This window comes from Leopardus geoffroyi, chromosome D2 (genome assembly GCF_018350155.1).
Source record: "Leopardus geoffroyi isolate Oge1 chromosome D2, O.geoffroyi_Oge1_pat1.0, whole genome shotgun sequence".
Lineage (NCBI taxonomy): Eukaryota > Metazoa > Chordata > Mammalia > Carnivora > Felidae > Leopardus > Leopardus geoffroyi.
This window is the reverse complement of record NC_059334.1, coordinates 46836046-46851233: the sequence shown is the minus strand read 5'-3', so window position 1 is coordinate 46851233 and position 15188 is coordinate 46836046. Positions and strand designations below refer to the sequence as shown.

At 51.8% G+C, this 15188-nt stretch overlaps 1 protein-coding gene across 13 annotated transcripts in view; it reads left to right on the top strand.

The window, feature by feature from the left end:
• Window positions 1-15188, top strand: part of ARHGAP22 (Rho GTPase activating protein 22) — a 176855-nt gene that overhangs the window by 125365 nt on the left and 36302 nt on the right. The window contains exon 1 of one of the 13 annotated variants that reach the window (XM_045437979.1): window positions 13058-13209. The exons of 11 other annotated variants lie outside the window; for them this stretch is intronic. In XM_045437979.1, the coding sequence (XP_045293935.1) occupies window positions 13158-13209 (52 nt within the window). In that variant the 5' untranslated portion in view covers window positions 13058-13157. Of the gene's footprint in view, window positions 1-13057; window positions 13210-15188 lie in introns of those variants that run through there. One more of the 13 variants, XM_045437980.1, reaches the window with a different exon arrangement.

The window sequence follows — 15188 nt, the reverse complement described above, 5'->3', positions numbered from 1 at the left end:
AAAGGCTGGGGAGCTGCTCCTTCCCCATAAATTCCCAGGAAGCCGCCCATCAGAATTGGGCAATGGGGGCAGGGCCTGGGTGCGTCGCGTCTGGGGGGAAATGAGGCCATGGAGCCCCGGAAAAGGCCGGGGTCACCCAACATCCTGCCCTACCTCCCCTGTGAGGCCCCATTGTCCTCCTGGAGCTCCCAGGCTGGCCCGCCCTCGCCACTGCCGCATTCATGAGCTGGCTCTGAGGCCCATTCTGAGTTAGTGCTATTTGTAGAATCTTCTTAAAATACCACAACAGTGCCATTCACAGAGCGTCTGCACGGCGCTCGATGGCGGAGGTTGGAACAAAGCTCTGCTGTGCTCGGCATCCCGTCTGGGCCAGGCCGGAGGGCACCCCTCTGCCCCACTGATGGGGGTGCCGCAGCTCTCTCCCTGTCCCGGGTGCCCCCAGGTGAGGCCCCTGGGGTCCGGCACCGACTCTGGTTCACCACGCTGGCCAGGCTGGCCCACCAAGGGAGTGCAGGCCGGCATTCAGCTCCTTGCAAATGACGGTGTGCCCTTCACAGCAGTCCCCTCCCGCCCCCACTAGCCCAGCTCAGGTCAGCCCTGTCATCAGGCCACACGCGGGCTTGCTCCGTTACAGTTGGGTGGACAGATGAGAGGGCCATCAGGGAGGGAGCCGGGAGGTAACGCCTCTCTCCAGAATCGGGGCCCTGGTGTCCTCACCGTACACAGCAGGGTCCTCATGAGCTCCACCCCAACCTCAGCTGCACCCACAGTGCATTCTCAGGAGCTGAGGACATTAGCAGGTGTCCTATTAGCGACGTGTTTTGTGGTACCCTGGAGGAGCTCAGTGGGCCTGTGTTTTCTCTGCTGGTGGACCTCTCGGAGCCTTACCAACGGACCAGGCACTGGGCAGCGACTCCCACTTAACCTCTGGGCCTTCCCTCAGAGCTGCCAGCCGCGCGGTGCTGTTCTAGCCAGACCTCTTGTGTCCCCGTTAGGACGTGGGTATGGCTGGAGCCCCCATCTGGTCAAAGGGTTTGATGACCTCCCAATTCCGTCTTTCTCCTAACCATGTGTTGCATAGAAAATCAGACATTCCTCCAAAGGGAGGCAGCTTAGCTGTCCCTCCTCTGCCCGAGGCCAAGTGTCTACAGTGGCTCCGCTCTGTCTGCTTGTGGCTGGAGGGACTCCCTCGCTGCCCAGAAGGGCCTGACAGCCACGACCCAGGAGCTCCCTCCTTGAGCTGCTGTGCCCTCCAGGACTGATGTCCGGGCTCCCATGGTAGGTTTTTAAATGTCCTTGGCAGGTCTCCGACAAGTTCCTAGTAACCGTTGGTCACAAAGGACACTGGGCCACTCTCTGACCAGTGATGGGGTCCTTACAACTGCAGCACCAAATGTGACTCTGGACAAGGGCCCTGGCAGTGGAATCCTGGGGTGAGGACCAGGTGAGAGACTGACACCTGGGTGGCGGGGGGAGGTTTGGGGATTCTCGTGAAGCACCTTGGCAGTTGAACTGGAATCTTCCCATCCCGGTAGAAGACAGGATGCCCTGGAAAGTGGGTCCTCTGCCTGAGACCGGCAGTCCCCCGTCATTCACTGGCTGCGGCATTTCAGGCAAGGAACCTCATTTTCCCTATCTGTAGGTGATGTCAATATCCCTATGATAGTGCCTATCAATTTCCCAAATGGGATCCATAAGGCCTAGTATGGGGCCTTGCTGTGGGACTGAGCCGGGCAGGAAGCCCTGAGAGGCTGGAGGAGTTGAGGTTTTGCCTCTCAGTCCTTCCAGCTCTGCCGAGGGGGAAAGCAGTGGACATCAGATAGACAAGGCATAAAATCTCAGCTCTGGCTCTCTGGCTGGGAGATCTTGAGAAGTTTTTTCTGTAGAAAGTAGAAATATAAGTACTTCCTCAAGATCGTTTTTTAGGCTTAAATGTGTGAACATATAGGCCACCGTGTTGCACAACTCCGAAACTTGGGGAGGGCAGGGATTCACATACTACAATGTGAATTGGTGCCACCAGAGGGCGCCATTCATTTAGACTACAATGAGAGTGGCTGTCTGGGGGTGTGGGGAGAAGGGGTGCCAGGCACTTAGACTTTGTGAATAATAGGAATGATGATGATGATGATGATGATGATGATGATGATGTGAATGTCATTTTCCAAGGATGCCGTTCATTAAAACTATAAGATGAACAGGTGCCTTCAGAGGATTCTGTGCACTTAGACTATCATGTGAATGGCAACCTCAAGGAGCTATACTAGACAGTGGTGCTAGTTAACGGTGAACACAATTCACTTCATACCAGCAAGACTTCTTACTTGTCTGGTGGTTTATACCTGGCCTCCCGGAGGGAGGCACCTTATAAAAACAGTATGTTTATCTTTAAGAACCAGAACAATTTGGGTGAAAAGAGTGCGGGGAGAACGTTAGCTGAAGCCCTGTGGTCTCACACACCTGCTGGAGGTGGGCCCACATCTGTCTGGACGTCACCAGAACCAGGCAAAGGAAAAGAGCACCAGTGAGAGATCCATGGTGTCCAAACTAAATTAAGGGAATTTCTCATTTGCCCAACATAGACTTTGTAGCTCAACGAATGTCCATGTATCTTGGGAAACTTAACAGAAGACCACGGCGGAAGGGAAGGGGGAAGAGTAGTTACAAACAGCGAGGGAGGGCGGCAAACCATAAGAGACTCTTAAAATACAGAGAACCAACAGAGGGTTGATGGGGGGTAGGGGAGAGGGGAAAATGGGTGATGGGCATTGAAGAGGCCACTTGTTGGGATGAGCACTGGGTGTTGCATCTAAGCCAATTTGACAATAAATTGTGTTTAGAAACAAAAACAAATACCCACGTGAGCAGCTAGAGCAGGCAGAAAGGAGCTGTGAGGTTGGGGTGAGTGTGTAGGATTAAGTGGGTAGATCACGGGCGTGGAGTCCCACAGGCCGGGCACTTCTGTGCCATTTGGCAGGTCACTTTCCCTGAGCCTATCTCTGCACTCAGCCCTTCTCCCCAGCCAGCAGAACTACTTATAGGCCTTTGGCTACATTTACTACCACCTGCCTCCAGGCAGCCCTCCAGACCTGCCCCTCCGTGCGCACTGGCCTTGGCCTGGAAGCCCAACTTGTCTGGGGGCTGGAAATGGTTACCCCAGGAATTCTGCTTCCCCTACCCTTCCAGGCTGCTGGAGGGAACCTAGCTGCCTGCAAGCTCCCCCCCCCCCCCCACCCGTTGAGAGGGGAGAGTGCCTGTGTGTTGGAGGTTTTGTGATGCACAACTGGGAACTGGGCTGACTAGCTCCATAATAAAGAGCCAAGAGGCGGAGGAGGGGCACCCATCCCTCCCCTCCCAGATTCTGGAGATTCTAGAGTGGAGAGCAGATGTCTTTGTGGTTGCTAATTTGTCTCCTTGGGTTGCTTCCCAGTCTGTGGCTGACCCGCCTGCCCTTGGCTCCCTGAGGGCCGGGGCTTCATTTGTGCCCCCAATTCCTAGCATGGTGCCTGGCAGGATTCAGGCTGTGCCGTGTTAGGATCCGAGAATGTCCTTCAGGGCAGGGGTTCTCAAACTCCAGTTCTGGAGGCGTGTATTCGGCACCTGGGGGACAAACAGGAACTTGCTGCTGGTAAAAGGAGGAACAGAGATGCAGCCTTGGGCTGGCTGTCACCCCCTGGGGTCAGTGATGAGAACCTAGGCCAGGCCCTTGAATGAAGACAGGCCTCTGCCCCGTACCCCGGGAGGCCTGGTCTAGGGGCCTGGGTGCCGGGAGCTAACAGCCAAGGAAAGGGCAGGGATCCCTGAGTCTGTGCTTTTCATGCAGCTGGGCTTGAGCTCGGGTGGGGTTCAGTTGGGAAGGGAGGGATGAGAAGGGAAACCGCCAACATTTTAAAAACTGATGCTTACAATTACAAAGTGGTTTCTCTTTTTTAGATTTTGTCTAAAATGTGCAGTTTCTGGAGACAGTGACGTGAGACATCCCCTCCTCTTTAAAAAAATTTTTAAGTTGTGTATTTTGAGAGAGACAGAGACAGTGTGAGTGGGGGAGAGGCGGGGGGGGTGGGCGCGGAGAGAGAATCTTAAGCAGGCTCCACGCTGTCAGCACAGAGCCCAACTTGGGGCTTGACCTCATGAAATCGTGAGGTCATGACGAGCCAAAACCGAGTCTGGTGCTTAACCGACAGAGCCCCCCCAGGCGCCCCAGGACACCCCCTCCTCTTCCCAGCATTGGGCCCAGTGCCTGGAGGCTGATCCTCGTTTTGCACTTCCTCTTGGGTCACTACCAACACCAAGACAGATCCTGAACCTGAACCTGAACCTAGGCTTTTGTCCCTCCTGCACCCCTTCCTGCCTGGTCTACACCATTGTGTCTTCTCCCTGGGTACCTGCCGCAGCATCCTATGTACCTCCTGACTAACTCCTGCCCTCCTGGGTACACTAAGCCACCCAAAGGACCTCAGTGCTTTTCCTTCCCCAGGGCCTTTGCAATTGCTGCCCACCCTGAGCCTTCTGTACCCAGACCAGATCAGTGCAGGAAAGCCAGCCCCTCTCATCATGTAGTGCTCAGCTCGAGGGTCCCCTTCTCTTTTTTTATTAAATTTTTTTTTAACGTTTACTTTATTTTTGAGACAGAGAGGGACAGAGCATGAACAGAGGAGGGTCAGAGAGAGGGGGACACAGAATCTGGGGAGACACAGAATCTGAAGCAGACTCCAGGCTCCGAGCTGTCAGCACAGAGCCCGACACAGGGCTCGAACTCACGGACTGTGAGATCATGACCTGAGCCGAAGTCGGATGCTTAACCGACTGAGCCACCCAGGCGCCCCATCGAGGGTCCCCTTCTCAAGCAAGCCTTTCCTGACCCATATTTGAGCTTGCCTCCTTCCTTTGTTTGCTTCCTGGTCCTTTGGCCCCCTTCCCTTCCCTCCCCACCCCCCCAAATAAGCTCCAGGGGGTGGGGCATTGCCTGTCTTGTTCACCCAGGTATCCCCTCCACACTATCCCTGTGCCAAGCACAGAGATGTTGCTGTAGGATCTCCCCAAGTATCAGCTGCCTCTTTGAAAGGAAGAGCCTCCCCATCCAAGCTCCGGAAAGGTGGGGGAAGTGGGGGCAGGGAAGTTAAAACTCCTGGGGACCACCCTTGACCAGTGGGTGACTGGAACCAATGGATAGCTGCTCCCCTTTTGTCCCTTGGTTGGGAGCTCTGATACATGTTTCGTAAGTCAGTATAGACCAGGCCAGCAGGATGGAGCCCCCAGGCCCCCTAAAGCAGCAGCCTGCTCGATCCCACATTCTTCTGGGCTCTCCCCTGTTCCCGGGTTCCTTCCCTGCCCTGCACTTCTCCCTGGGGTAGCTTCCCAGACCCACCAGCACACGATCCCTTGTCTCAGGCTTTGGTTTTGAGGAATACAGACTAAGACATGTGGGGTTAGTGGGGGAAAATATTCCGTAGCAACGTGAGGTAGCAAAGGTACCAGTTTGCTGACGTTGTATCAGCCCACAGTGCTTTGGTCACTTATTTCACGGATGTGTTGATGCACCCACTGGGAGCACAATGTTCTATCAGGTGTAGGAGAGGCACTGGATGTATCTCATACCTCGAAGCCTCGAAGGGAGCCCAGGAGGGTGGGGACGGGAGACTGGGTGTGGACCGAGGAGAGGTCCTGGGTGCAGATCAAGCCTCCATCACTTGCTAGATCCCAGGGTCAGGGACCTTGACCATGGTCTCAGCGTCTCCTGCACACATTTGCTGGGAGGGGTACCAGCCTTGACCGGCATTAACAGAACCGGACTCTTTACCTTTGCTGCTGACACTGTAGCTATAGAAGCACCCTACACCGAGACCTGGGAGACGTGGAATCTAAGGGTTGGTACAGAAGTTGGCACAGCATGGGTGCTTCATAAATGTTAGTTCCCTTGTCCTCCCTTAGAATAATGAATTCAACCATTATTCCCTCCAGGTCATTTTTCCATTTTAAGTGTCAGGCCCACCCCTCTTCCCTCACAACCCCCCACCCTTGGGCAGCGCAGAATTTGGTCTCCTTCGGCAACTGGCATATTCCATTTTAATATGTTGCTATTTTTAGCTTTTGTTTCTTTTCCCCGTGAAAGTTATTTTTAAAGGCGGGTAGGGGGGCAGGGGACCCCGGCCTAACCATCAGTGGTGTTTTCCAGTCCTGGCCATGCTGCGTTACTGCTCAGGCCTGGCTCGGGGACCCGAGCAGGCTGAGTCGGGGCTGGGCCCCAAGCCCAGGTGCGCCCCAGGTGTTGGTGGCAGGTGGCCCTGAGGAAGCAGTTCTCAAACTGTGGTCTCAGCCCCCATCCCCAAGACCTCTGGATTCCTTCCTAGGCTTTTGATTGTGGTTTTTGCATTTGTTTATGATAAAGGTTCAGGCCAGTCTTCCCCACCAGGCAGGGCCTCTTGGTTTTGTCCCTGCTGTGTCCCCAGCGCATGGCACAGTGCTTGCCACATGGTAGACCTTTAACAAGCGTTTGTGCAAGGGAGAAACAGCCTGGTTGGCTCAGTCAGTTAAAGCATCTGACTCTTGATTTTGGCTCAGGTCATGATCCCAGGGTCGTGGGCTCTGTGCTGAGTGTGGAGCCTGCTTAAGATTTTGCCTCTTGGGGGGCGCCCGGGTGGCTGGTTGGTTGAGTGTCCAGCTTCAACTCAGGTCATGATCTCACAGTTCCTGAGTTCAAGCCCCACATCAGACTTGATGCTGTCAGTGCAGAGCCCTCTTAGGATCCTCTGTCTCCTTCTCTCACTGCCCCTTCCCCGCTCACATTGTCTCTTTCTCGCAAAAATAAACTTAAAAAAAAAAAAGATTCTTTCCCTCTGCCCTTCTCCCCCACTCGCTCTTGTGTGCATGCACATTCCCCGTCTCTCTCTCAAATAAATAAATATGTGTATATATTTGTGGAAGGGAGAATGGAATAAGGAAAACTGGGAGTGAGTGAGGGGGAACAGTTAAGGAAGGTGAAGGAGAAGGGGATATTTGAGCTGGGTTTTGATGAATGAGTAGGAGTTTACCAAATGGGCCAAGTGGAAAGGTGTCCCAAAAAGAGGGAATAGCATGTGCAAAGACAGTGAGGCATGAAGGGCTTGGTATATCCCAGGAACAAGAAGTAGGGCAGAGCCCCAGGAGTGGCTGCTGAGATGGGAGAGCAGCTGGGTGGACTGGAAAGGTACTCTCAGCTGATCACAGAGGAGCCCCAGTGGGAAGCAGTGAGCTGGGGGCACATCCTGATGGCAGAGGAGAGAGGCTGTGGTCTCAAATTCCTACCAGGGAAGGGAGAGGCTTGACTTGGATTTCAGAGAGGACCCTATGGCCCGCCCCACATTCTTCCCTCACTTGTGCAATTGTCCCCGTGAGAGAGATCACACTCCCAATTCTCCCACGGGTGCTGCCTGGGGTGAGGTCAGTATGGATTCCCTAAAAACCCCAATATCCCCAGAACCACAAAAGATTTCCCAGGGACACTCTGGTTTTGAGAAATGAAACTCCACCGTGGGATGAGCTGGCGAGAGGGGAAGTTGGAACTCAAACCATTTGGAGGCTATTTGGGGCATTTTCCTTAATCAAAAGTATTCAAGGGGTACCTGGCTGGCTCAGTCAGTGGAGCATGCGACTCTTGATCTCAGGGTTCTGGGTTCAAGCCCCACAGTGGGCATAGAGGTGACTTAAAATCTTTTTTTTTTTTTTTAATGTTTATTTATTTTTGAGAGAGAGAGACTCAGAGTGTGAACGGGAGAGGGCCAGAGGGAGGGGGAGACACAGAATCTGAAGCAGTCTCCAGGCTCTAAGGTATCAGCACAGAGCCTGAGGTGGGGCTTGAACTCACGAACGGTGAGATCAGACTTGAGCTGAAACTGAACGCTTAACCGACTGAGCCACCCAGGCACCCCGACTTAAAATCTTTAAAGAAAGAAAAGTGCTCAAAGCACAGGCAGGTCTAACTTCTCCGGGGCCAAACACAGGAGCTACCAACCACCTCCCTTAACAATAAAAAGGAACAATCTTCATTCAAGAAAAGCAATCTGTGTCCACAGTAATACACCCACACGCACGCGCGCGCGCGCGCACACACACACACACACACACACACACACTTCAGAGTCCAGAGTGAGAAGTAAGCTTCTCTGTTCCTGAGCCCCTTGCCTGAGCTCCCAGGCCCCTGTGTCCTGTTGTCCTTGCAGAAATGGGCTCGCACAACCACGCCCGTGTGCACACGTGACTCTCACAAATGGCAGCATATTCATCACGCTGCTTTTTGCTTTCTCCATGCGATAATGTATTATCCCCCTACCACCTACCCCGCCACCTTCCTTTGTTTGCTTCCTCGTCCTTTGTCCACGTACATAATTTATTCAATCAGTACATTATTGGATGTACATAATTTATTTAATCAGTACATTATTGGATGTACATAATTTATTTAATCAGTACATTATTTATGTAACTTGATGGACCATTGTTCCCAGTTTATTATCTCTGTCTCCTTATGCACCTGTGCAAATTAGCCACAGAGTAAATTCCCTGGAAAGGATTGCTGGGCCGTTTAAAATTTGATAGATATTGTCAAACTATTCCCCCAAAGAGATACAAAAATCTACTCCTGCCAACACTGTAAAAGACCCCCTCAGCTCAGTACCTCCAGCTGCAAGCCACTCCCACCCCTTGGTGAGCTGGTGCCCGGCTCTGAGTGACTCCCAGGTGCCCGTAGGCCCACCTTGGCCGATTCCCTGCTGAATGCACAGCCTGCGGCCCACCCCTCAGCGCCCCCACTGCCCACAGATGAGGTGAGGTTTCTTTCACTTGTCCCTTTATGGTAGATACTAGTGTCATTTAGCTTTTATTTATTTTAATTGGTTTTTAATTTATTATTTTGAGGAAGGGGAGTGGCACAGAGAGAGGGAGAGAGAGAGAATCCCAAGCAGGCTCCGCACTGCCAGCTCAGAGCCCGACTCAGGGCTAGAACTCACAAACCTGTGAGATCATGACGTGAGCCAAAACCGAGAGTCAGACGCTTAACTGGCTGAGCCACCCAGATGCCCGTCATTCGGTTTTTAAGATAGGGAATGTGGTTCAAATTTCAAAGGGTGGAAAGCCAGTCTCTCTGTGCTACCCACTTCCCTCCCCAGAAAAGCCACTGCTCCCAGTATCTTCTGGCTCCTTCCAGAGATATTTTGCACACATTCAAACAAATAAGTATCTCTTCCACTCTTCTCTCCGCCCGTCCTATGCAAACATGGTCACGTATCATTGCATTTTTCACCTCCCTGTATCTAGCAGAGAACATTCCAAATCTGGGCATGAAGCACGTCCTCATTCTTTTTAATACCCGCAGAGCATCCCAAGTGAAGACTGTATATCCCACTCCCCTCCTGTTGTCACTGTCTTTTTACTTTCTTTTCTTTGCCATGCAAATATTTTTAACTTATATGGAGTGAAATTTTTTTGTGTGGTCTCTGGTGTTTGTGTCATATTCAGAAAGGGCTTCCCCAGTTTCGAGGTCGTACGGAAATTCCTCCCACTGTTGATACTGGTGCATCTCTGGCTTCATGTTTCATCTTGAAATCTTCGATCCGTGGTGAATTTTTATTTTGTGATAGGTGTGATACAAGGATCCATTGGAAAATATCTTTCCAGGTGGCTATCCATTTGTCTCTTTTCCATTTCTTACATAACGTCTTCTACTGGCCCATTTGAAATAACTTGTCGTTTCCAAAGTCCGATATGTTCTGGAGTCTGTCTCTGCTCACGTCCTGTGTTACCTCCCTCGTTTTACTTCTTGTACAGCGGGATACTTGACTACAGTTTAATAAATTGGTCTCTCTCTATTTTTTTTTAAATGCATTTGCTGTTTTTGTTACGAACTTTAGAATCAACTTGTTGTATTTAAAAAAATGCTATTAGTATTTTCTTGTGTTAAATGTATAGACTAAATTAGGGTGAACTGGTATTCTGTTATGTGGGTTTTCCTACTTACGCAATGGTATTTCTGTTTCTTCTCGTGTATAAATAGCTTGGGATCTCTGTCTATTAATTTTGCGTCTGGACACCTTACTGTGTTCTCTTACTGCCTCCCATCATTTTTCAGTCCACTGGCTTTGGTTTTCTCTCTATATAAACAACAAGAGCAATAATAACACTGTACCCTTCCCTCCAGCTTTTATTGTTTTATGTTCTTTTTCTGATCTAATTGCACTGCAGAAGACTTCCAGGAGAACATTAAATACCAGTGCTGATGGGGGGCCTGCTGGGATTGTCCCTGGCCTTGATGGGAACGCTGCTAGTGTCTCTCCACTAAACGCAGTGTTGGCTTTGGTATATCTATGTTGAAGAAGGATCTATCTATTTTTATTTCATGGAAGATTCCCATCAAAATGGATGTTAAATATTGTCAAGTGCCTTCTAAAGTTTCTCCTTGGAGAAACAGATTTAAGAGAGCCCTAAAGGAACCATGGGGACCCAAGTCTTTGCGCCACTCCCCGGCACACCCCCTGTTGTGCTACCTTCCACCACTCCTGCCCCCCTGGGCTGGCATCGTTTCCCCAGCGACAGATGGTGACAGAGCTGGGGCTCCCTGGGCAGTGCTGCCCCGGTGATAGAGCACCGTGGGGAGGGTGAGTGTTTAGATGCCCCCTCCCCAGCTTTCAGTACCCTGTTTACTCGGTCCCTCTACCCTCCCTGGTCTCTTTTTTCTCTCCCAGGTAGGATAATAAAACAGCTTTCTAGAAATGCAGAGGTGAGCTGTCATCCCTGGCTGAGGTCTGCTGCCATAGAGGGCACACAAGACACAAGCCTCAGTGTCTTTGGAAGCTAATCCCAGAGGTGACCTCTATCACCTTTTGCCCTTTCTACTTACTGAAAACAAGTTACTAGGTTCAGCCCACATTGAAGAGGGTGTGATGCCAGGAAGCAGGGTTCATTCACTGGGGACTTAGAGGATGCTCACCACAGGGATGGGACCAGGAGGACAAAGGGCAGCCAGATTGCTTGGGTTCAGACCCTCAGCCTGCAGGAGTGGGGTGTGATTGGCCAACACTTTAGGGGACCAGTTAACATGCAGTTTCCCCTTGCTGACCAGGGCCATTTGGGAAGCTGCACTCAGTCATGTGACCTCCGACAAATGACTCAGCCACTGTTTTCTCATCTGCAAAGTGGGTGTGCTCATTGTACCACCATTTAGGGTCATTGTGAAGCTGAAACATTGAGTTAAAATGGGCAGTTTGTAGAAACTGTGCCCAGAACACTGTAAACAACCAATCAAACTTGGATGTTGTACTAAGAGAGATTGCCTGTCACTTCCACAGAGCTTTCCAGGTGTCCCCACGGTGACCACTGCCACCCTTTTCGAGACTCTGAACCAGTCCTGGGAGATACCAGCCAGACCAAGGGAGGCAAGCCCCGCTTTCCTGAAACTTACATCCTTTAGCAGAGACCCAGTAAACACGTATACACATAAATAGGCTAATTTCCCCATGTGACAAACCCTGGAGAGAAAAGAGCATGACAGTGATTGGGTAGGAGGGACAGTTACTTGACAGGGGTTCTCACCCAGGGAGGGTTTCTCTAAATTGAAGTCTGAGCTGAGGTCTGAAGGTGTGAGGAAGCTGGCCATGCAGGGAGCTGGGAGAATACCCAGCACTGAGCACTAGGTTGTAGTTGGAAGAGAGTGAGTCTGAGGAAAGAGAAAGGGGGCCCAAATGGCTGATAGCAGTAAGGGTGGGCAAGTAGGTGGACGTGTGGTCATGGAGCCTGGGACCCCAAGGTCACAGCACAGCTGGATTATATCCCAAGAACCGTAGGCCCCCTGAAGAGTTTTAAGCAGATGTGCTTTGTTTTTAATTGGCTGTTTTTCTTTGTTGAAGGGATGGATGGTTGGATGGATGGACGGACAGATGGACAAATGGGGAAGATGGGCAAATAAACAGGTGGCATCGACACCAGCATAGGCTTTCACCAGAGTTTAGTGCCCGCTGCCTGCCCCAGCCCTTTAGGAAATCACTTCAGAGTTTCCCCGTGGTCGAGGTTCTGACACTGTCCTGGAAGGAATGAGTAGTGCAGGAGGGATGGCCAGGTTGGGCAAGAGGGCTGTCTCCAGCTCTCTTTTTTTAAGTATTTATTTTTGGGGGTGGGAGGGGGCAGAGAGAGGGAGATGGAGGGTCCCAAGGGGGCCCTGTGCTGACAGGCTCGGCCAGGAGCCCGCTTCGGGTTTTGTGTCTCCCTCTCCCTGCCCCTCCCCCACTCGTACTCTGTTCCTCTCAAAAATAAACAGACATTAAAAAAAAAAAAAAGAGTCTGAGGCTTAACTGACCGAGCCACCCAGGTGCCCCTGTCTCCAGCTCTTTTTGTATCAAGGGTGGTGGAGACACCATAAGGATGGAAGCTGATGTCATGGAAAGAGTCCCAAACAGCTAAGTTCAAGTCCTGGCTGTGCCAGATCCCAGCTGGGTGGCCCTGAGCCCTTGGAAGCGCCCCGGGCTCTGGCTTCCCCGGCTGTTGCAGGGATACTGGTGACTTATGGTTTCCTGGTCTCATTCAGTCCCCACCAGAACCTCGCCAGGCAGATCCCATTATTGGCTTCATTTTGCTGATGAAGAAATGGAACCTGAAAGATTATGTGGCCAGTGGTGACTTAATATTACTCGGGCTTCTCCCATGGATTCATTGAGCCCCCACCAACCTACTGAGGTGGGCTTTCCCAGGCTCCGCTTGGAAAGGACCCTGAGGCACAGAGTGGATGGGGCTGGACGTCCAGCCCTGTGCTCTCAGCACCTAGCAAGCTGGGGGACAGGACAGCCCCAGTGGCGGGCCAGAGCCCGTGCTGTGCGCCCGGCAGGAATGCAGGGGAGGGAGCGCTCACGGTGGCTGAAGGGATTTCCGCTGGTAGAAACTAGCAGACCAGACCCTGCACCCAGCGGGAGGGCCCCCTGGGGGATCTGGCTCTTGCCTCCTCGCCCCGCCCCCGCCCGGGACAGTCCTAGCTTTGGGGCCCTGAGAAGTGTGGAACTTCCCCAAAGGAGACAAAAAGGTCCTGGCCCAGTGCCTTCTGAGCAGAGCGCACAGGCAGCCTCACCTCCTGCACGCGGAGCCGCCTGGCCTCAGTCCCTGGCTTGGCCGTGTCTAGCAGTCACTCCTCCGGCCACACCATGCCCTTCTGGCCAGCCAGGTATCTGAAGAGGAGCAGGCGTCAGCCCTGGGGTAAGTGGGCAGCCAGGGTCAAGAGCAGGTTGTGGGGCCAGTAGGCCAGGGGTGATTAACCCTTGAAGGGCAAGAGGCCTTTGATGACTCCACGTGGGTCAAGAGGTCAAGAGAAATGAGCGGAGACGAGGACAGGATCCTGAGGGCAGCTTGGACCCGAGTTCGGAGTCAGCCTGGTGTGGTCTGGCTGGGATGGGCAGGGAGGCAGCCCTTGGAGACTGCAGAAAAGCCCAGCTGGCTGGAAGGCATAGCTCAGAGCTGTCCCCCACAACAGTCTCAGCAAGTCTGAGGGTGGCTCTTCTCCCCTCCTTCCAGCCCCAGTCTAGGCTGCCTCAAAGCTGTCCTGTAGCCACCAGCACATCTGGCTACCGAGCACTTGAAACGTGGCTGGTCTGGATGTGCTCTTTGTACAAAATATACACTGGGTTTTGAAGGCTTGGTATAAAAAATACATTAAAGTTGTCAATTACAGGTTTAAATGAATGGTACTCTTTTGGAGGTACTGGGATAAGTGAAATATATTATTCAAAATAATTTCACCTGTTTCTTTGCACCTTTTTCAATGTAGCTGCCAACACGTTTAAAAATGTACATGTGGCTTTCATTATGTTTCCACTGGACCACACCGTCTCAGACGGTATTTCCAGCTATATTCCTACACTTGGCCTCCAACCCTGGGAATCCATCAGTTGGGGCTTCCCTGGGGCTCCCCACTCCCCTGGGCTGCCAGTAGAATGACAGTGGGTCCTGTGACAAGTCCTATATTGCAGTTACTATTACCTTTAAATAGTGACTTCTTTTATTTTTTAAACAATTTTTCCATAACTCCCGGCCTAATACAGATAGTATTTGATTAATTACATCAGAATGACAGTTTTTCCACCTGAATGTCCTAGAATGAGTCCCATGGGCTACCGTGGTTTACAAAATGCTTTCATAAATAACATTTAATCTTTTTTCTTTTTGTTATAAAAGTTTTTGTACAGAAACGTTGAGAGATGGTGGGTTCCTGTTCTGGATCCTGTGCCAGAATATGCTGCATTTTGGGGTTACCACCTTTCCCCCAAAGCCCCCCTTGCATGGGTGGAAAAGGAGACTCCAGCACAAAAGGAAATTCTTAAATTCAGGAGCTCAGAGGGGAAGAAAGCCCAAGTGGGAATAAGAAAAGCTGGGTTGGGGTCCTGGCTGGGTCACCTAAGGCCGGTCCCTTGAGCAAAGTGGGGACAGGGTTAGGAACTAGTCTGCCTAGGGTCCTAGTTCACTGGTTTTACAGCTTGGATGTGTTTCTCACCGTCTCTGGGCCTCAGTTTCCTTTCCTGTCCGATGGGGATAATGACACCACTTCCTTTGTGAGTGTTCAAACTTGTGATGCTCACCCGTTCGTTAACATCACGCCTGCCTCAAAGCGAGTGCCTTGTACGTGCCCCTTGGTTCTGCTGCGGCTGCAGTTAGCCATCCATTCATCCCAGATTCCGTGCGTGCCCTCCCCGTGCCAGGCACTGCTTGGTGTGCTGGAGTTGCTTACCAGATAGACGAGGTGGGGTGGGCCAAAAATAAACAGTATAAATAAGCCTATCGTATAAACATGTAAACTGTGTGTGTGCTGCATTGTGATAAGTGCTGTGGAAAAAGTAAGGACAGGAAGGGGCATGGGTTGTAGTGGATGATGACGTTTACATAGAGTTGTTGGGAAAGATTCCCCAAGAAGGCCACATTTGAGGAAAGACCTCAAGGAGGTGAGGGAGTGTCTGGGAGAACAGCTTCTCGGGCAACAGCAAGGGCAGGAGCAAAGACCTTCAGGCAAGGATGTGCCTGGTGGTTGGAGGAATGGCCTAGAACAAAGAGGAGAGCAGCCATGAAATCAGGAGTAGCAGGAGGGCTGGGGGCCTGGAGCAGGATGGGGGATAGAGGGTGAGCAGCCTGGAAGATCATTGTAAGGACTCTGCTGAGAGGGGCGGTTTTTGCTTTGAGCAGAGGTG